At 38.2% G+C, this 23,366-nt stretch overlaps 1 protein-coding gene across 1 annotated transcript; it reads left to right on the top strand.

The window, feature by feature from the left end:
* Window positions 1-981: 981 nt before the first annotated feature.
* SLITRK2 (SLIT and NTRK like family member 2) lies at window positions 982-5,477 on the top strand. The gene is made up of 2 exons (XM_024553469.2): window positions 982-1,525; window positions 2,019-5,477. Exon 2 carries the CDS (start codon window positions 2,061-2,063, stop codon window positions 4,590-4,592), a length of 2,532 nt encoding a protein of 843 aa, XP_024409237.1. The 5' UTR covers window positions 982-1,525; window positions 2,019-2,060; the 3' UTR covers window positions 4,593-5,477.
* Window positions 5,478-23,366: the final 17,889 nt, after the last annotated feature.

The raw sequence follows: 23,366 nt of genomic DNA on the forward strand, positions 1-23,366 counted from the left end.
TACCTTAAGATAACAAAGAAATGATATATTGAAGGCAAAACCCAACACCTGGTCATTAATAATTCTGTGGAAAGGCTATATGAATTCAATTGAATGTCAGAGCTAGAAGGACCTCAATAATCCACCCCATTTGTCAATGGGAACAGGAAGATGCAGAAATAAGTGATGAACTTGGCAACAGAACTAGATCAGAACCCAGGTCTACTGGATCTCAGGCTGGACTTCACTCATCTCTCCGCTCTTTCTTAGGAGCCAGTCTTCCTGCATTGCTGTCCTCTGTTGTACTAGTTTCTTTGTCTCTGCCTGAAGTGTGGAGTACTTAGGCACCTGTCTGTGGGTTCCCACTCCAGCTGAGGCTTGGCCTGGCAGTGCCTTTGTGACACACACTCTTCTTCTCCTTCCTTCCGGCAAAAAAGCACATGTTTAAACCTCATTGTCTGACTAGTGTAAACCTCAGAAGGTTTATCTGAGGTTTATCTCAGTTGTTTATCTCAGTCCATAAGCTAATGTGGAGCAGGCTTTCTGAACCCAGGCAAATATCTGGCCATTCACCACCCAGAAAGTAATTTTCTAAGCACTGAAACAAAGCTCTCTATGTAAATTATACATCCCCCAGGAGAACTCCTCCTCTTCCTACACAGACACACTGTTCCACTGCACACACCCCACCCTGACACCATGAGCATTTGAGATAGGAGAATGGCCGGTGGGCCCCAGTCCTGTAGCAAAAGAGATATCTACACACACACACACACACACACACACAGAGAGAGAGAGAGAGAGAGAGAGAGAGAGAGAGAGAGAGAGAGAGAGAGAGATCTGGACCCCTGCTTAAGAATCTGGAATGAGAACCTCCTGGAATGGATAGCCAGGAGGGAGGGGCAGGTGGAAGAAACTACTAGGAGGGTGCCAGCCCCTTAGCGGGGCCAGTCTTGGAGAACCTCTCTCCAGGAGCCTTGCTTAGGGTTCACCGCCAGCCGCGTTGGAGGTGAAATAGTTCCGAATCAACTGACACAGCCGGTTTTTGAGCTTTGCAAAGATACTCTCAAGAAAGGGAAACACCTGCCCCTCCTTCCCCCAGAGCACGTCCTCTATCCACTGCCTGCCCCCTCCACCCGTGACATCACCCTCTCCTTGGCAGGAGGAGCCTTCAAAGCCTCTCAAATTCAAACTGCTAAGCTCACTGCTGCAGCTGGCACCGGATTGGAAGTGCGCCCCAAGGCTCGGCCATCACCGCCGCATGCCGACCCGGCCAGATGGCTCTGGTGCTTCCCAATTAATCGAACCCCCGGGTCCATGTGGGCTCAGCTTCCTCCAGCTTCAACCCTCTTCTTCTCTCCTATTGCCTGCCAGATTTGTTATTTCTGCGCATCCTCCAGCCAAATTAAATCAACCAACAGAAAGCAGGGCAGCCCCCCCTCCCCCCAGAAGCGGCATCTTCTTTTACCTAGCACTCCCTCTTTTTCTGAAGATGTTAAACTACTGGCAGACTGCAGACGAGAGAGGTCCCGCCTTCTCCTGATGTGTGAGTACGACCCACGCTGCGCTAACTTTGCTTTTCCATCCTTTCCCTCTTCCGCCGCAGGTCCCCTGATTTTCCAACCCCCTTTCTGCGCAGTTAACAAAAATAAAAATGTAAAGCTTAGTAGGCGTTTTGCTGTGAGCACAGGGCCGGGAATCAGCCTGAGATCTCTACAAGATACCCCGGGGGCCATGGGCTGGATTTAGTAGCACAATTCGGTTACTAATGAATCCGCGGCTGGCTGCAACCCGCCTGGAAATGCGGTGCAAGCATGGGTGTTCGAGGACACGTGTGTGGGTGGGCTGGGGGCGGCCGGGGGCGGGCAGTGATAGAAGAAACCAGTTTGAAAAACCCAGTGATTTCATTCTGCTGTGTGGTCCACTCCCTGGCATTCTCCCTTTCTCCCACTCTGCCCCCTTGCTTTGCCATTTTAATCGGGCCTCCTTGTTTCTTTCCCCCCACACCTTGCTCTATCTTGCTCCACCTCCCCCCCAAGGTTTGCCCATAGGTACCTGAGCTGACACCGACGGTGCTAAAGATGCTGAGCAGCGTTTGGTTCATCAGTGTGTTAACCGTGGCCGGGTTCTTACAGACAGAGAGTCGCAAAACTGCCAAAGACATTTGCAAGATCCGCTGCCTGTGCGAAGAGAAGGAAAACGTACTGAATATTAATTGCGAAAACAAAGGATTTACAACTGTCAGCCTGCTCCAACCACCCCAGTATCGAATCTACCAGCTTTTCCTCAATGGAAACCTTTTGACAAGACTGTACCCCAACGAGTTTGTCAATTACTCTAACGCGGTGACTCTCCACCTAGGTAACAATGGGCTGCTGGAGATCCGAACTGGGGCATTCAGCGGCCTGAAAACGCTCAAGAGACTACACCTTAACAACAACAAGCTTGAGGTGCTGAGGGAGGACACCTTCGTGGGCCTGGAAAGCCTGGAGTACCTCCAGGCTGACTATAATTATATCAGTGCAATCGAGGCAGGGGCATTCAGCAAACTGAATAAGCTCAAAGTACTCATCCTGAATGATAACCTTCTGCTGTCACTGCCCAGCAATGTGTTCCGTTTTGTCCTGCTGACCCACTTAGATCTGAGAGGAAATAGGCTGAAAGTGATGCCTTTTGCTGGTGTCCTTGAACATATTGGAGGGATCATGGAGATTCAGCTGGAGGAAAACCCATGGAACTGCACTTGTGACTTACTTCCTCTCAAGGCTTGGCTGGACACCATAACTGTTTTTGTGGGAGAGATTGTTTGCGAAACTCCCTTTAGATTGCATGGGAAAGATGTAACTCAACTGACCAGGCAAGACCTCTGTCCCAGAAAAAGTACTGGTGACTCCAGTCAGAGGGGCAGCCATGTTGACACACACATCCAAAGGCTGTCACCTACAGTGAATCCTGCTCTCAACCCAACCAGGGCTCCAAAAGCCAGCCGACCGCCCAAAATGAGAAATCGTCCAACTCCCCGGGTCACTGTGTCTAAAGACAGGCAGAGCTTTGGCCCGATCATGGTGTACCAGACCAAGTCCCCTGTGCCCCTAACCTGCCCCAATAGCTGTGTGTGCACCTCTCAGAGCTCAGACAATGGTCTAAATGTAAACTGCCAAGAAAGGAAGTTTACTAATATATCTGACTTGCAGCCCAAACCTACCAGTCCAAAAAAACTCTACCTGACAGGGAACTATCTTCAAACTGTTTATAAGAAGGACCTCTTAGATTATAGTTCTTTGGATTTGTTACATTTAGGAAACAATAGGATTGCAGTAATTCAGGAAGGTGCCTTCACAAACTTGACCAGTTTACGCAGACTTTATCTGAATGGCAATTACCTTGAAGTGCTGTACCCTTCCATGTTTGATGGACTGCACAGCTTGCAGTATCTCTATTTAGAATATAATGTCATTAAGGAAATCAAACCACTGACCTTTGATGCTTTGATTAACTTACAGCTACTGTTTTTGAATAACAACCTTCTTAGGTCCTTACCTGATAACATATTTGGGGGCACAGCTCTCACCAGGCTGAATCTGAGAAACAACCATTTTTCTCACCTGCCTGTGAAAGGGGTTCTGGATCAGCTTCCAGCTTTTATCCAGATAGATCTGCAGGAGAACCCGTGGGACTGCACCTGTGACATCATGGGGCTAAAGGACTGGACAGAACATGCCAATTCCCCTGTCATCATCAATGAGGTGACCTGTGAGTCTCCAGCTAAGCATGCAGGGGAGATCCTGAAATTTCTGAGGAGGGAAGCTATCTGTCCAGACAGTCCAAACTTGTCAGACGGAACCATTCTATCAATGAATCACAACACAAACACACCTCGGTTGCTTAATGTGTCTCCCAGTTCCTATCCTGAACTACACACTGAAGTTCCACTTTCCATCTTAATTTTAGGATTGCTTGTTGTTTTTATTTTGTCTGTCTGTTTTGGGGCTGGTTTATTCGTCTTTGTACTGAAACGCCGAAAGGGGATGCCAAGTGTTCCGAGGACTGCCAACAACTTAGATTTAAGCTCCTTTCAGTTACAGTATGGGCATTACAACAGTGAGACTCAAGATAAAACAGATGGCCACGTCTATAACTACATCCCCCCGCCTGTGGGGCAGATGTGCCAAAACCCCATCTACATGCAGAAGGAAGGAGACCCAGTAGCTTATTACCGAAACTTGCAAGAATTCAGCTACAGCAACCTGGAGGAGAAAAAAGACGACCAACCACCTTACACTATAAGTGCCAATGAGTTGCTAGAAAAGCAGGCCACACCAAGAGAGCCGGAGCTGCTGTATCAGAATATTGTTGAGCAAGTTAAGGAACTCCCCAGTGCAGGACTAGTCCACTATAACTTTTGTACCTTACCTAAAAAGCAGTTTGCCCCATCATATGAATCTCGACGCCAAAACCAAGACAGAATCAACAAAACCGTTTTATATGGAACTCCCAGGAAATGCTTTGTTGGGCAGTCAAAACCCAACCACCCTTTACTGCAAGCTAAGCCTCAGTCAGAACCAGACTACCTCGAAGTTCTGGAAAAACAAACTGCAATCAGTCATCTGTGAAGGGAAATCGTTTACAATCCTATGGCATCAAAGGATGCTGCTCCAAACTGTTGGAAGCATTGTTTGTTTTCCAGTTTGTGGTCTCCTTTTCCTAGCATCAGTGGGGGACTTTGAAAATGTTTGGGGATAGGATGAAGCAATTATACTGTTTATTCAAGCTTTCCTTTAAATTATTTTTCTCCTGCCCACCCCACCTCCAGTTTTTTTTTCATTCTCTCCTTGGGAATCATCATTGAACATAAATGTTTCTCCAATGAAGTTTTTCATATATTTTGTTTATGGTTTTGTTTCTTTTTTCTTTTTTTAAATTTTTTCAGTGGGGAGTGGGAAGAGGAAATTATAGTGAATGAAGAAAGATTAAGCAAACTTTTCAAATAAAAATGGTTATTTCGTGTATTTTGTAGAAGATCTCCAAAGATCTTTTGAGACTATAAATTCTTTTGTAAATAATGATATATGGTATTTCGATCTTCAGTTACCAAGTATAGCCACTAGGCATCAATTCTTTGTGTTAAAGTGCCTTTGCACTTTAAGTACATTACTTAAATGTTGCTTTTAGCTTCAATAAATTGAACATATTTTAATGTGTTGTATTTTTGAAATTAAAACACTGTAAAATATATAGAAATGTCAGCTATATTAAGCCAACGTACAATTTGCTTGAGTTATAGATACCAGCCTGCCATTGAACGATTCTAGTTCTAAGACTTTATAGATTTAACTGTAAAATATTTCCTTTCCACTGGATTTGCTCTAAGTGATTTTATTTCAGTCAACTAAGGGGACTTAACAGTGGATAATAATCCTCCTCAGGGTTATTATCTAGAGGTAATAATCCGTCTCAGTCTGGATTAGTAATTCATTAATAAAATATATTTAACCCAATATCAGAGTGAATTGAACAATTAATGCCCTTCATAGATCATTATTTTACACTAACACGGTCAGTGTTTTAGATTGTTTTTCCAATGTAAGAGTACATTATACAACTTGTTATGTATTTTATGCATTAAATTAGGTATTTTTGTATGTTTAAATGACAGAGCATGTATTTGTAATGTTTTAATTGAAATTAATAGTTTTTCTGCTTATTGAACATTTTCTATAAACATATACCAGTAGAGGCCGCCACACACCTCATTTAATAAAGACAAATGAGCCATTTAATACCTTGAAGGAAGACTTCACAGGTGATTAAAACTTCACAAGTAAATACTCTGCAAACTCAAGACAGCACAGATAAACATATACAGTACTTCCTTTTAGGATTAAAAGGTAGAATCAAAATTTATCTAAATTTTCACTAAATGTTTAGAGAAATGGTGCTTTCTCTAAGCATTTAGAGAAAGGACCATTTTCCTCTTGAGTTCATTGCTGTCAATGGGTGCTATCAAATCATGCACTATTTGTACCTCAAAATTGATTAATAAGTACCTAAACCAAGAAAGTAGGCATCCTCTTTCTTCTGCCTTCTTTAGACATGTGTTACTTGAATTTTTCCTTGTCAGTTTGATCAAACCCTTTATTATGGTTTTAGCATTAAAAATGATTTTTAACTAGCCAAGTCTATATAATGTTTATGTGGCCTTATCAGCCTGTAAATAATTTTTAGCTGCAAACATTATTGTGTGATTTAAACAAACAGTCCTTCTTTACAACAAAAAATAGTTTTGTTTTGTCTATTGTAAATCCTTATGCAACTGGGATAGTGATCTGCATATAAAGTAGTTCAGCTTTTCAAATCCTTATTAAAGCAATTGATGGCATCTGAAAGAAGCACACTGTTTTCTGTCCATAAATAGGTTACTGCACATAATAATCCTTTATTATTCTGTGGAGGTTGAAGTGGATACTGATAACTTATTTTTAAAACTTTAAAATGATTAATAGTATATTGTTTGTCACTATAAACAATTCATGTGATAGGCTTTCAATTAGAAATTACTTAAATCCAAATTATTTGGATTAATAGTGACTGGTGTAAAATAGTCTTTTAAACAATAGAAGGTAATTGTGTGTACATAAATTTAAAAGGCAATTAGGAAAAATATACCTTAACCTACAGTGACAAACATGTTCATTCTTTGGTTAGAGATTATAATTTCTATTTAAATTCATTAGATCAAAATTGAAATTGGTGGGCTGAAATGACTTACAAGAAAATTAATGTAAAGAGATTTTACATTTCACAGAAAAGGAGCATGGTATTATGCTAGTTGAACTTGGAGATATCTCCTAGAAATCACTATTCTTTGAGTGAAGTATTTATATATGCAAGAGTTGCAAAAATACTCTTATGGCCGCTTTCATTTGGTGCAATAATAAATACAGAATATAGAGGTAAGTATTTTTGGAAATGATTATGAAGGCAAATTTGTATATGTATTCTATTAAGATAGTTTTTAGGTTTAAATTATATTACTAGAACTGCCGATGTATGATTCCACTTCAGTGTTTGTTCTAATTCTCCTGAAAGTAAAGTCATTCTTGTAAAATGCTATTACCCATAGTAAAACAAATTTATTATTTTTAAACAGAGAGAATTTAATATGCATTTAGTCACATGGTTTTAAAGAGGCCTTCTGGAAGAATTCAGATTCACAAACTTTCTTAATAATTATGGTTTAATTCCAGATTCTCACATTTTTTAGATCTGTGCTTTATTTTGTATTAGATTTTAAGATGAAATCATTTGAATTTGGTCCAGAGTATTTCATTTAAAGCCATAAAACACCATATACTTTGAAGCTTTAGTTTCTAATGCATTCACAAACACTTTATGTTTATTTAGTTATCAGCGTCCCCATTGACTTCATTGTTTTGCTTTATCCACTTAAGTGTTTTCAAACATATTTTATTTTAGGATTTTTATTTTTATCTCCTACAGCGGGATTTTGCTATTTCACTTTTATTTCACATGCAGCTTGTAATGGGTATAAGCATCAGCAGAGCAAAATGATTACAGCCAACAGAATGTGATCTCCCCTGGCTCTGTCTAAAACAGACTTTTGTGTCTGCCCTACAAACAGCACATAGAAATTCCCTTTCATCATAGCTCTTAATTAGTTCCTTTCACTGTTTCTGAATATACCTGTGGCTAAATTGATATTGAAACACTCAAAAGTATGACTTCTCAGTCTGGACACAATTGCCAAGAGTCTAATTTGGCTCTGGATTTGGTCAACTTGTGTGCCTAGGTAGTTACTCCCGCAGTTGGTGAGTAAGGAAGTAACCTTGTGCTTTCCTCTGACTTCTAAGATGATTTAATATCGTAATTATTTCCATGTCATCAAGGGCTCAATATTTTATGAATTTTACTAAAAGTGTATAAGGAACAAGAGAGAAGTTCTGTGATTTTTCAGATTCTGGAAATTCATTTTAATTGTTAATATTTCAAATACATACTAGATTGCATGCTATCTGAACAGTTCTCCCAATCCAGTCATTTCTTCATTCATTCTGTGAATATTAATTGAGTGCTTGCTTCTTAGATGCCAGTCTCTATGCTGCTTGCTGAAGGGGCACAGAGACACAGTAGACAGGATCTCTGCCCCACCCCATTACATCCATTCCCCACAGTGAAGTTAGTGATAATAAGGGATATAAATGACAACCACCTAGATTAAATGGTGGGAACAGTAATGGAATTCAGGAAGTTGCATTTTTTAAAGGTGATTCTTTGCAATGAAGTATAAACTGATATATCATAAATAAAGTAGCTAGCCCTGGCTGGTGTGGCTCAGTGGATTGAGTGCTGGGCCATGAACCAAAGGGTTACCAGTTCGATTCCCAGTCAGGGAACATGCCTGGGTTGTGGGCCAGGTCTCCAGTAGTGCGTGCTCAAGTGGCAGCCACACATTGATGTTTCTCTCCCTCACTTTCTCCCTCCCTTCCCCTCTCTAGAAATAAATAAATAAAATATTAAAAAATAAACTAGCTACATTGTAACCATCATTAACATCTCTTTACACAGCTAAAAAGGCAAAAAAAAAAAAACCCCATTAAAATAAAACAAATTTCTGCCGAACAAGGCCCAATATTATGGCCTGAACATAGCTATATGTGTGTGCTATCTAAAGATTTACATTGTCCTAAAAAATTTAAATACAAAATCAGAAACTTACTTAAATTCTCTAGTATATCCCTGTTTTAGAGTCAATATTTATTTTATATATAAGTAGCTTAACAGATAGCATTTTGGCTTGTGTTTTTTACCAATACAATGACAAGATACCTAAGTCCTGAGAGAGAAAATTAAGTACTGTATATAAGTGTACTTTGCTTCTCACTACAGTTGTGAAAAAGTCATGTGCAAATTGAAGTTCTGTAAATCAATTGTATTTTAAATGCATTAGGGGAGCTACTATTTAGAGGAAACTTGTGAATCCTTTTATAAGGCAGAAACCCATTTTATAACACAAATAGTCACTCCCTAATTTATGTTTTGTGTATTTGGATTTTCAATATCAACTTGCTTAAAGCAGAGCCCACCTGCACAATAAGAGTGTGTTTTGTCAGTGCTGCTTGTGCTACCAGTTTCTTGGTTGCCAAGGGCTTATACTTGAAAATGTGCTGCAGTTTTGTGTGAATTGAGCTATCAAGCAATTCTATGATGGTGCACTAGCATTCCTGAACAGTCTGAGTGGCCAACCCATTTGAATTCAATTGAACACAGAACTCTTCTGCTCAGCAGCATCTTCCCTCAGCTGTGGCCATGCTTCATTATAGGGTAGAGTGACTCATGTATTTACATCCTATAAAGTGCTTAGAGTCACAAGTTTTATAATAAATATATGTTATTATGTAAAAATATTGACTTGCATGTGTGTTGGAACTTTTAGCGGTATTTTAGCTTGAAAACGCTTGTGCAAATGCTGCTAGATTTAGTTGCAAATAATTGTTCTCAAGTCATTGGAATAAATGGCAAATGAAACAAGTACTTATGTAAACAGACCTCTGGGCCAAATAGTGACATTGTTTCAAAAAGTGAATGTCATGTTTTGGGCTTTTAATGGCAAAATGAGATATTGGAAAAATGATATTGTCTTAATGGGTAAATTGTTTACATAGTCATTTTATGTTGTAATTAGCTTTCAGTTAATAAATATTTACTAAAAATGAACATTTGAACTAGAAAATTGTTTAAAATCCTAAGAGGAACTAATGAGAAATTATTACTGGAACCACCCCCTTTCCCTTGTTATATACTGTTTAAATATTTAAAAATTCAGGTCATAATTTATATATTCAGGGCAAAATTAGGTCTTTTAAAAACATATTGATACTGTTCCATGAATGTCCATTAGTATCAAACTTATTTTTAACTCTAACCCGAGGACATTTTTTAACTGCTTTTAGAGAGAGAGAGTAAGGGAGAGAGACAGACAGACAGACAGACATTGATTTGAGAGAGAAACGTCGATTGGTTGCCTCCTGTACATGCCCGACTGGGAATGGAACCTGCAACCTAGGCATGTGCCCTGACCAGGAATCAAACCTGCAAACTTTGGGTTTATGAGATGATGTTCTAACCACCTGAGCCACCCTGGCCACAGCGGTATCAGACTTAAAAATCAACAAAAACAATTCAAATAATGATATCTCTGTATGAATGGAAAGTCTACCGATTTCCCACTACCCTCACCATGCACACCTACCCACACCACAGCCCAATTGCTTTTCTTCATAAAGTTCTCATACCATAACTGATCTAACAAATTTGTAAGATAAGAGATATATTTATATGCAAATCCAATGGAGAGAAATTATTAATTCATCAGCAGAGATGCTAGCACTGTATTCACAAAGTCTAGAGTTAAAATAAATTAGAGGCAAGGAGGGTGGGGTACATTTGTTGCTGTTATTGTGTTACAGGAAAGTGATTTCTTTGGCTGTTTGCATTTGGTTGAACAGCATAATATATCTGCCAGGTATGCTCCATTCACGAATGTATAAATAACATAACAAAGGATCTGAGATTCCTGTGGTAGACATGAGGAATTAAAACAGATCATCCTCTCTCTGTATTATTCATTGCTATATGCACAATATGTTCAGTTTATTCATGTAGCCTTCACGAGGCAGCTGAAGCAGTTGAAATAGCCTCATTTTAAAATGTTTTGTTGAAGAATGAGAGTTAGGGCTTAGTACAGATTATATGACTCTTTTAAGAGATTAGTTGAGATGGAATGGGAGTGAAAGTAATCTACAACTCTCCAGTCCTAACATATGTAATATAAAACATCAGCAAGTCATATGTGTCAGTTGATACTGGCACATGACCATCAAAATAAATATTGTCATTCCTGAATGGAGGCTAGAAACGAACCTGATCCATGTATCTCTGGGCTACTCTTTTGTAATTAGTTAAATATCATTTTTATTAATTTGATTTTCAAATATTATTATATGTTCGCTATCAACTCTACCCTAAAAATGAGTACTTGAGCTATTTTCTGTCAGGTGTAGTTACCAGGTATTTTTGGACATATTTTGATCTTGACAGAATGTTGGTTACAACATGCATACCAGGTACTTTCTGGCTCACAAAATTATGGTTGGGCAGACAGGATAGGTGTAGGGAGTCTGTGTAGGGAATCCCTGGCCATGGCCCTCATTTCTCAAGCTCCTTTCACCTTCACATCATCAACACCTGACATAGTGTTTTAGAACATAACTCTCCCATAAGTATTTCCTTAATGAATAAATGAATAAGACTCTGGCGATCTTGTGAAATGAAAGTGTTGAACTGGAGGATCTAGTTTCAAAGCATAATCATGACAAAATCTTAGCTGTTCCAGGAAGCCTTAAAAATATTTAGTTGGAACATTTCAGAACTTATGAGAAACCCACACACACACATAAAGACACGCCTCATAAAGATGGCGGAGAAGTTACAGTAATACACAACCAAGATCCAAACTTTGTTACATGCAAGCAGGCCCAATTTTAAGTGTTACCAGAGTCTGTTTACTGAACCCAATGATCTCATTCTAGAGTTAAAAGTAGCTTTACTGCTGAGCTGTGAGATTGCCTTGTTATTGACTTTTGGAACTGAGAGTTTCTGAGTTGAGAGAAAATGTACTCCCTGACAAGTTTGGATGATGAATTCTTCCAGATCTTATCATTTAGTTCTTCCTATGGCTCTGTGTGTTTGATTGTTTGTTTAAGTCTTCCAGATAGGAGAGAAATTCTTTGGGATCAAAACTATATTAAATCATGTTTCTATCAGAACATGGGTGTCTCATAAGGTCTGATTTATACAAAAGAAGAACCTACAAGTGGTGTTTCATAATGAAGAGCCCTAGGATTTGGGGACAAGTCATAGCTGTCTTTGGGTCCTGTTTCCCCATTTAGAAATAGGGTTTTATTGGACTGGATGAACTCAATGGACGTATCCAATTTTAGTGGTCTACGATTTTTGGCTGTTTTGGAAGTTGTTGCTACACTCAAAATAAGGTATTGAGACAATTATTCAGGTGATTCAAGCCTGAAAAATCTTTTACCCCTCTTCTTTCAGTTGCCTTATTTGGACATAGATTTACTGTGATTTTTCTTGTAGAGGGTTAATTTCTCTTCCTAAATTTGTTGTTGTTTTAGATTTTGTTTATTTATTTTTAGACAGAGGGTAAAGGAGGGAGAAAGAGAGGGAGAGAAACATCAATGTGTGGTTACCTTTCACTCACCCCCTACTGGGGAACTAGACTGCAACCCACGCACATGCCCTGACTGGGAACCATACCAGCAACCCCTTGGTTCACAGTCCGGTGCTCAATCCACTGAGCCACACCAGTCAAGCTCTTCCTAAATTTGTTTAAACCACTTTTCTTGTTTCTTTGTCAATCGCAACATCATGCTGATTCTTTTGATTGTGAGGATGGTGTGGCAGGGGAGGTGATAGCTTTTTCATTTAGCTCTTTGCAGAGGGATTGTCTATGGGGTTGATAACTATTCTGTGTGATAATTAAGAAAGTTAAGGTATGAATCTGAAAAGATCATGTTATCACATTTCAGGGCATAGACTAGTTTGCCCATTTAGTTGTTCATCATCCCACTATTTTAAGCAACACTGTCAAGTTTCTTATCATCAGAGAAACTGATGGGCCCTTGGACAACTCAGTTGAGCTCCAGAAAATCAATAATTCATTCCAGTGAGCAAAGCTTTTACCTGACAAGTAGTGTTTGGCTTCTTCCTGATCATAAACTCCAGCCATTGTTTTATTGCAGGGCCAATATGTATCTATGTGATCAAATATATTTTAACTAGAAACAAGTGAAAAAAAACCCCTCAATCTAGTAATATTCAGCTGACATGATCTTTGCAAGAGGGAAAAATCCATTCAAAGTGTTCCTCCTGCTTTCCAGAGGTTTTTGAGGGGTTTATTAAAAGCATTAATGAATGAAAGGAACATGCAGCTATGCTTTGCTGTGCAGGTTTCTTGAGTCATGTTACAGAAGCCCACGAAAAATGATAAGTAGATTAACCTTATCCAAGCTATCATCCTAAAAAAAAATAGGATGCCATTGAGATACTAAAGATTTAAAGTATGATTACATTTGAAATGTTTAACTTGAATTTTGGGAACAAAATATATTTTGGTTACTAAACTGATCTCTTCAAAGCAAGTACTTTTTAAATAATAATGTGGATAATTTGAGAGAGGAACTTTTTGAAGGAATCTCATTACTTTTAGATATTTTGGTGCAAATTCATCAGAAAGTTTATCAGTTCTATGCAAGCTGCTCAAATGTTCTGAAAATTTAATAATAAGTGAATTGTACTGCTCTTACAGATTAAAATGGGGATGCTCTGCCTGTGTCGACGTAGTTGTTTATTTTCCAGTTAGATATTTTTGTGTTTTTTCTCTAGAACAAAATAAAATAACCCAAGGATGGATATTTGTACAAAGACAAGGTATAGTCTTAGTAAGAAAAGGGCAAATATGCACTTTCCCAAATGATTTATACCAGAGAGTCAGAAAATAGATAATTTCACAAAATCCCTTTCCCCTTTCCTCTCCAAGAGAAATCTTTCCCAAGTTTTGATCCCTGACCAGGAAATAAACATTTCCTTATATATGAGTAAGACTTTGGATTTTACTCAGTTCTGTTTGGTTTTGGTCTCCAATCACATTGATTCCTTCTGGTTTGCTGACTGAAGAGGACCTGAGGACAGTGTCAGGACTATTCATCAGAGGATAAATAGTCTTAAGATTTGGCCTCCATGTCTCTGCTAACTCACTGTATGACATTAAACCAGTTCTTTCTTGTCTCTGAGCTTCAGTTTCCTTACCTGAAAAAAAAAGTGGCTAAACTTAGACTTGCGAGTCAAGAAAGCAATTGAATAAATATGAGCTTATTACTGATGAAACCTGCAATCCAATTCAATTCACGAAACAATAGTAAATCATTCACAAGCTTGACACACTATCATTAATAACAAATTATTTTGAACAAATTTCACACCTGTTCTGTGAGACACTAGTGAAGATATTTGGATTAGAAGTCTTTCGTTCCTTTTAGCTTAAAAAAAAGTCTTATGATTTCCTTTCCTTCATTCTTATTCCAACTTCCAAACATTATAATTGTATAAATCCATTTACACAAACAGTATAAATAATTTCTGGTAGTCTTTATGTGGTAATAGATTGTCTCTAAAATATGATTTATGGTATGTTCATTGTATACTGTACACTCAAGTAGAGGCTGTGTGTGCACATATAAAACAAATCCACAAGTGTTTCTGAAGGCCCAGCCTGTGCCCAGCACTGGGATGAGACTCTGGGGAGAAATGGAAACACTGCTAACCACTTTCCTGTGGAGACATGACATATACACAACAAGAAATGACTCCTGCTCTCAGGGAATGTATAATGAAGTTGGGAAGATGAACAACTTATCCATGAAAGAGGTATGAGAGATCAGGGTCAGAAAAAAAAAATCATCCTGGCTGCTGTGGATCAGTGGATTGAGTGCTGGCTTGTGAACCAAAGGGTTGCCAGTTTGATTCCCAGTCAGGGCACATGCCTGGGTTGCTGGCCAGGACCCAAGTTTCGGGCCGCTTTCCAGCTGGGGTCCTATGAGACGCAATCCCACATTGATGTTTCTCTACCTCTCTTTCTCTCTCACTTCCCCTCTCTCTAAAAATAAGTAAAATCTTTAAAAAGAAAAAAGAAAAGAAAGAGATCAATGCACACTAGACTGGTATTATCTGAGAAGGTTGCAGGACACAGGAAAAGCCTTGAATTGGATAAAAGGTTGGGGAGTCATCAAGCTTGAAAAGGTAAAAATGGAAATAAATGTGTGAAAAACAGTGAAGAGAATGGAAGGACTGGTTTGAATTACTAGTTGATGGATTTGAAAGCTAAAGATATTTGGACTTGATTTCACAAACAATGGGAATCTCTTCAAGCAAAGTAAAAGTTGTAGAACTGTTAATATTTGCACAGATATAATATTTCATAGGCGTTTTTAATATTAATCCTTATAATCACTATCTGAAGTTATTATATATGGGTTACAATGAGGAAACCAAGGTTTAGGGGAGGTTTTATGCTTGGTCCACTGACCCTGTGAGTGGTGGGAGAGGCCACCTAATTCAGTGAGTCAGCACAGAGGAGTGTTCAAGAACAGGCGTTCTGGGGCCAGCATGTGGAGATTTGAAATCCAGCTTTGCCACTCACCAACTGAGTGATTTTTGGCAAGTCACTTAACCTCTGTGGGCTTCAGTTTGCTCATCTAAAACAAGGTGACAAATATCATATTTTTACTCACAGTGTGGTTATAAGCATCAATAAATTAACATTTGCAAAATAAAATGCATTTGTTAAACAAAACAAAAAGTAGCAAAGGTGTTTGAAAACAGTTCTGACTGATTTTATTACATGTCGTATCTACTTTATCACTAGATCTCACAGGATAAACAGAGAAGCCATGAGTCCTCCAGCACAAAGAACTATCTGAGCATGTGGGCAGAGATGATACTGGGGTCCAGGAAGCTGCTATGGTGATTCGGGTTTAAGGAAATGATTAGGGAAAAAGTGAAGTCAATAGATCCTGCACTTATGTACAACCACAGACTGTCCAATAGCTGGGAGTACAGATTGACCTTTTAGAGAGCCATATTTAGTAACACATACATCTTTTATCATCAGCAGATTCTTAGTTTAATAATATTTGTATTCTCTAAGGAAAAAGTGTAAGGCAAAATGGGTAAAGAAAAAAGGACATTTCCTCATGGATTCTGACCGTAGAGAAGCTTGAAGGGGTTTAATTATAAGATGAAAAACCTAAGGCCACCTAGGGAGAAATTTCAGGCGTACCTGAGATTCATATGGGACACATAGGTCTTAGATCAGTGCAAGGCCCACTTCAAGGGTGTGCAACCAGTCACCCAGGGAATGAAGCTCAGAAGTGTCCCACACTTGGTTTAATGCTCTGCTGCTCTAATGGTTATTAACAATATGAATAACATTTAAACAAGGGACCCTACATTTTCATTTTGCACTGGGGCTCACAAATGATGCTATCAGTCCTGGGTCTATGATGTGAGTGACTCAATTAACTTGCCACAAATTCCTTTTGCCTAAGGCAGATCTGTTTCTAGTAGAACCACTCCTTTATGAACACCCTGCAACCTCTGTTTTCCTGGCTATCTCTCTATTATTTCACTGACCTTTCATATGAGGTTTCACACTGAATGAAAGTGTAGATGCTTCTCTTTTTAAACATTTTTATTTACAGTTTACACAACTTTTTAGCTAACTCAGAATGTTCATGTATGTGTGTAAGACAACTAAAAGCATCTAGTACTAAAGCAGTCATGGTCGGGGAGGAGGGGTGCAGTTTTCTATTCTGTGCACAGCCTATTATTTTCTCAACAGTGTATAGCTGGTGAGAACAGTCAAATATTTTTTTTCTGTGTGAGAAGATCAATTTGGGTTTTTTAGGGCAGGTAAAAATGGTTTTATATGATTTGGATGAGCTTTGGAGGAAAGAAACAATGTGGTTTTTAAAACTCTCCATTTACCCCCATCATTTAAGCTGGGACCATAAGAAAAACTCCCAACGGACCCAGGTTTCATTCATCAGAACACTCTTATGAAGAAAGGAAAAAGCAAGATGCACATTTTCCTCCATTTAACAATGTAAAGAAACAAGCATTTTAAGGGAAAGAGAACTTGGAAAAGTTGATACGGTACATTAGAATCTGATTGACAGGATCAGGATATTTCTATTAGTTTCTATTGTTTCATTGTAATGAAATAACTTCAAAAGTCTTTGAGGATATCCATTAAATGGCACTCAAATAAATTTTCAGTTATTCTTAGGAAAACTCTTTAAATAGTAAATGAGAAAAGTCACATCATGACAGCATTGTACAAGCAAAAACTCCCCCAGTGCCCATGCAAGGATTTCTATAGAGAATTTGTCAGGCACATTGGAGGGGCTCCTAGGGAAATCTCACAGCTGCCTTTGAAGCCTGGAGCTTTCAGGAGACTGAGATGTTGGGCCACATAGAGCTCTTTTGTTTACATTTGACCCACAAACCGTGAATCTTACTTAGAATGCAAATGAATGAACTTTAAGAACAAAAGTGTCTTTGATTGATGTATTTTGGTCTTTCGGACCTGAGAACACAAACACATCAGTTATTAAAAGGCTTTGGGGGCATTGGTGTGATTTAGGAAGTGCAGACTGTGTGTTGAGCTCAAAGCTTAGGGATTACATTAAAAAAAAAACAAACAAACAAAAAAAAACCTGTCAGCACACTGCCCATTGGTTCCTTAGGCAGACAAAATCTCAAAACTTCCAAGTAGGGCAGAGGCCTTGAGCTCTGAGCCTTGAGCATAGAGGAGAGGTAGGCTCTTCTGCTGGGTTGGCTGCTTTGATTCCTCAAGCATGGAAGTGTGGATCAAGCCTCTCTCCTTGAGCTCTGGGACTGATCATATGACCCCAGATTCAGAAAGCTTTACTCTTGCAACTGCTGAAATTTGCTAAATCACATGATAGACAGGTAACTTGTGACTTAGAAAACTTCTGGCATTATTTGTTTTCTTTTGTTCTATCTTAATAACTTTAATGTTATTGAATTCTATTCATGACTTATAAACAATCAAGTCAAGATTAATGAAACAACCCTTAAAGGCTGATTTGATAAATAAGTACATAGATCTCTTACTTAATTCAAATCAAGACAAAATCAGACAAAGGACAAATCAAGAATTTGCATTTATTTTTGGTTATCCTTAAAACTGGTAGATGAAAAACTCCTGTGTGCCTTTTTCAAAATATATCTTGCCTTGGCCAGTGTGGATCAGTTGGTTGGGCATCCTCCCACAAAACAACAGGTCTCAGGTTCGATTCCCAGTCAGAGCAAATGCCTAGTATGCAGGGTCAGTACCAGGTCAGGACACTCACGAAAGGCAACATAATGATGTTTTTATCTCACATTGATATTTCTCTCCCTCTCTCTCTCATTCCCATCCTCTCTCTCTAAAATCAATAAGCTTGTCCTCCGGTGAGAATAAAAAATAAAAATATAATGTTTCTTATTACCAATGGCATTTTTTCCCCTAAAGTAGAAATCACATGAAAGTCTCCCCAAATATATCATCTATATTGGACAAAAAGTGTCCTAAGGCTTCTTTTGATCTAAAAACACATGATTCTATGGCTTACTTTTAAAAGTATGCCATAATTTAAATTATACTAAAATAAAACTGTAAATTATATTTTGGATGAATAAATTTCCACAGTTTTGTAAATTGAACAAGTGATTTTTATTTACAATAAACAATGTACTTTTTAAACTATGCTACCACATTTGTAAATCTAACTGGACCTTCACAAAATTATGAAACTCAAGAACACTTAGTATGAAAATACTTCCTTTTCAGTTTTTAGAGACCAGAAGTCTGGAAGAAAGAACTTTGCTAAAAGAAGGTTGAGGGAGGGGTTTGAAATACGGGTTATCACCTTATTGTTTAGAGGGATAAGGAAAATAACTTTTCACTCAGAGAGATTATAAAACAAACCATTTTGCAACGTTATCATTCATAAGGCTTTCTGAAGTGTAACCTCTGTCTTTAAGAGGTTTAAGCTAATGCCTACACATACCTACTTAAAAATACTTTCCCATTTATTACATTTCCTTTTCCTAAACCTCTGTTAAATTTAAGGGGCCTCTTGATACTATATGCAAATAAAGAAATTCCCAAATGCAAAAGGACTATTTTTGAATGCCAACTAATATCCATAACAGGAAAATAATGAACTCATTAACTCATTCATTCATTCATGTAACAAATATTTATTCAACAGTATACAGAACTCAAGCGCTAATCATCCAGTTAACAATCAAGTGGTGCAGAAAGTCATGAATAAACCAAATATTAATGCACAGTTGTCAATGCCACCATAGAAGGATACACAGAGTGCAGTGAGAATAGAGAGGATGCAGCCACTGACATGTTCTTAGTAGGAAGACCTAGAAAGTTACACTAGAGCTGAACCTAGAAAGGAGAATAAAATTGTATTGGCTGCAAATGATAGAAAATAGAAGAGCATGTTTAAAGGCACAGACCTGTACAAGTAAGTAACATGTTTTGGCCATGGCGAGGCATCTGATGTCACTAAATACAGGATAAGGCACAAGGGAACAATGACAAGAATAAGGCTGTGAAAGTAGGCTCCAGTCTAATCATGAATCACCTCTAATATCATGTGAAGGAAACTAAAAACATTGTGAGTTTGAGCAGGGTAGTAACATGATCAAATCTGTATTTGGAAAACTCACTTTGGTGCCTTGAATCATAGACTATGGAAGTGAGAAACCAGAGGTGGAAAAAAATAATTTAGAAATCAATAAAGAAACTGCAGTAGCTGAAACTAAGAATATGGGAAGTCCTAATGACAAAAAGAGGTAATGAATAAGAGGACCTATTATTATCATCTTTGCAAGATGATAAAAAAGGAGGGGTCAAATCTCTCTAGAATATTGTATGTTAGTATCATATAGAATGATCACATATATTTAACTAAAACTTTGTATAATTAATAAAGTCTTGGCATAAAAAGCATTTATTAAGCTCGTATCCTTGTTTGTGTGGAATTCCAAAGTACTTATGAGAACCATATGTATTTTTTAAAGATTTTATTTATTCATTTTTAGAGAGGTGAAGGGAGGGAGAAAGAGAGAGAAAGATCAATGTGTGGGTATCTATTGTGCACCCCCTACCAGGGGCCTGGCCCGCAACCCAGGCATGTAACCCAACTGGGAATCAAATCGGCAACCCCTTGGTTCACAGGTCCACGCTTCAATCCAGTGAGCTACACCAGCCAGGTGCAAGAAGCGTATGTCTTTTTCACTTCTTCATATGCACTAAAGGCTTTTACAGATAAATGCCTTGCTTCAAATAAATGTCTATACTCCCTTCAGAAACATCTACAAATACCCTAATTAATGAATGTGTTACAGTTCCTCCATATCATGAACATTAGTTGGTGTCTACTCTTTAGTATTGTTAGGTATACAGTGACTGAGCATATAAACTCTATGTGGAATATAGGAACCCTATAACAAGTGAATTTATTGTAAAGCTGGGATTACTTTTAGGTGGAAGGTCAAATATAATGTTGGTGTTACTCATGTCTTACACACAACAGTAGTTGGAAAGCATTCAGTTAGAGAATTATAATTGAGTCATTACATTTTATTCTTTCTCATTTTTATTACATGAAGGGGTTTGTGTATTTTATATTGAAAGGGGCTATCATATAACACTATTATTAAATGATTTTTATAATGTATTCATTATGCCATTACACCAATATCCAAGTGCCTACATGATGCTAGGTCCTGGAATCCTGCATGTCTGAAGAAGATGTGCAGTAACTCTTATAAATACCAGGGGTGGGGTGGACTGTGAGAAAACACTGCCTAGGAATATATTCTCAGTTTCATTTGAAATCACAGTCACATAGCTCTCCAATGAATGATTCAGTCATTCAACCGATTGGGTACTTCCTCTGTGATAGACACATTGACTGGTGATGGGCAAAAAGTGGTAAATAACACAGGCAGGGTTTCTTTCCTCATAGAGCTTAATGTGTCCTAGAGAGCACTTTCAGTGCAATGCACTAAGTGCTAAAGTTGGATTAAGTAGAGTGCAAGTTCCCGGCGTGCAATGGGTACTTAAGTTACTATGCATGGTTGTATGAAAGAGACAGACAGACAGACAGACAGAGAAGTAAAGATGTGCTTATCCTAACTTAAACTAATGTAATCACATTCTTTCAGTCGCCTGTGAAAAGAAACAATAGAGAATGCAACAGGAAGAGGGGAAAGGAATGTGAAAATTTTACCTCTTCTATGAAACCTTCCTTACTTCCTCCAAAAAGAAGTGAGTCCTCAATAATTACAGTTCTCAATTATGGACCATTTCTCCAAATTTATGGCCATATTCTTTTTTTGATCTGAAAATAAAGAAAATCACATAATATCAAGTCATTTCCTATTCCTATTTTTTAAACAACTCTGGAAATAATCTTTAATTATCTTCCAAAAAGAATTCAGCAGAATGCTGTGTAGAAGCTGAAAAAGTATGAAGACCATAACCTTTTTAAATTTTTTTTCTTTGATTATTTGTGCTCCTTTTTGTTCATCTTTCCCTTTTCTGTATTCAGCCACATCCTTGTAGTAGCTAGAAAGATCCTTAATATAGACAAGTCACAAGGTAATTTACCCTTTTGACCTTCCTTGAGCTCTTGTATGTCTCCCCATTGCTGAGAGGCTAGGGTTTTGTCTCCCCTCAGCAACAAAGAGGTGTTGCTTTTTAAGCTATTCCATACAGCACTAGAAAGGAAACACTGAAAACTGTGTGAGAGGTGGCAGCAGAAGGGAGGGGAAGGGGTGACTCTGACCTTAGCATTTCTGAGAATGTGGGGAGGAGGAACACTTCCTATTTTCCTAGTGTTAGCAGCCCTAATCATGCCAGAAGCAACGTTGGTGACAAGTTATAGGTAAGTTGTGAGTGTAAAATGAGGAGGTTGGACAATTTGATGTTAAAGGTCCTTTCTGACTCTCCTGTTCCAATATTTTAAATATGTCTAAAGCATGATAACTTGAAGAGAAGATTGAATAGGGTGATGAATTAGGCTTATATGTGAGAAGCACCCTGGTGAATATGGAAATTTGGAAATCACAGTTATAGACAGCTCTCCTGAACCCAGATGTTGACCAGGGAAGGTTCAGTCCAGTTGTGTTACATAAACATAGACTGCCTGACTACTGTACTAACTAAAGCAACAGGGTTCTGACCTCCAGTAGAAGGTAAGCAGATAGGAAAATAACTTCAACTTTTGGGTGTTATAAGCCTGGGACCTTTCACCTCTGTAATCACATGACTGCTCACAAGACTCCTAATATTCAAAACGGTGGGGGAATTCTGAAAAAGGTTTTTTAAGTCTGTTTGGTAATCCAATTTGGTCAACCGATAACTGATTTTCTCGAGGATTCTCATTAGGATATTATTAAAATTCTGTTTGTTTTCTATCCTTACTTACCCTTACCCTAACTGCTCCTATTATTTCTTTCATTTCTCTTTCTGTATTGATTTTAAGGTGCAAAAGTTAGTCCTCTAACAACAACTGATCCTTTTCTTATGGAGACTTGACTGTGAAGCAGATATCCTGAGCAATTCAGTGCATCTTATTCCTTTGAGTGATCTAATATGGATATAGGCATATCTCAATACAAGTGATAATAACAATTATATAATACTTAATTTGTGGCATATAATGTTCAATACACTCTGCATGTATTAATTCATGACATGTTCACAAGCACCCTACAACTTAGTATGTTTGTGTGCATGCTTGTGGGTATTTCTTGCTTTGTTGGTTTACATTGGTAGTAGTTCATAGTGTCCCTTGCTTTATATTTAGTTTGGAGTTCTGAGAAAGGAAAAGAGAAATTCCCTTTATTGGTTCATTTTTTGTCTTTTCTTAACCATGGCACTCAGTTCTGACCTGGCAGCCTTTTATGCCCAATAAATATTTTGGCAGTGCCCAGAGCCAAAACAGCCATGCTGATGGTAGCAGGAGCAGCAACAAGCATCATGTGCCACTCAGAGTGTTGGTTTGCCTGGTGTGAAATATCCAGTGTGTTTCAACCAGGATGGGGCATTAGCTGTTCTTATTTTCATCCTGCTTAGGGAGATATATGACCCAAGGAGACGCTAATAATTGTTCTCCCCCAAGTGCTGGAGAACAAATTCTACATGAAAGCCTTGCAGCAGTCTAGATAATTTACCCAGAGTGTGTGAAGGTGTCACTATAGTGAACAGTGCTTAAAGGCATTTGCAGAGCACAGTTACTGTACAATTATGGAAAAATGTGCCACATTTTTTAGTTTTCTGTGAAGGGTTTTCACAACTAGCGTAGTGCCTTTGTTATAGTTAGATCAACCACTTTTAAAAAATGCTTGTATCAATGCAAGGAATATAAAAGTCCACATTCTTAATGATGTTTGAGATCCATGAACAGACTATTACAAACAGGTCTAAACAGTCACTAGGAAAATGAAGGGAAACTCAACATTATTTTGTGAGACACTAATGATCTCTCATCTGTCTGGGATTTAATGGAAGTGTTGGAAAATCTATTTGACTATCTAATTTACTGTGGCAACCAGAGCATGGTGGCCTCCTTCTTCTGCCAGGGATTATCATGGAACAATAATGGTTGTTTGTTCTAATCAGTTCTTTTTCAGTA

The sequence above is a fragment of the Desmodus rotundus genome, chromosome X, assembly GCF_022682495.2.
Source record: "Desmodus rotundus isolate HL8 chromosome X, HLdesRot8A.1, whole genome shotgun sequence".
Taxonomy (NCBI): domain Eukaryota; kingdom Metazoa; phylum Chordata; class Mammalia; order Chiroptera; family Phyllostomidae; genus Desmodus; species Desmodus rotundus.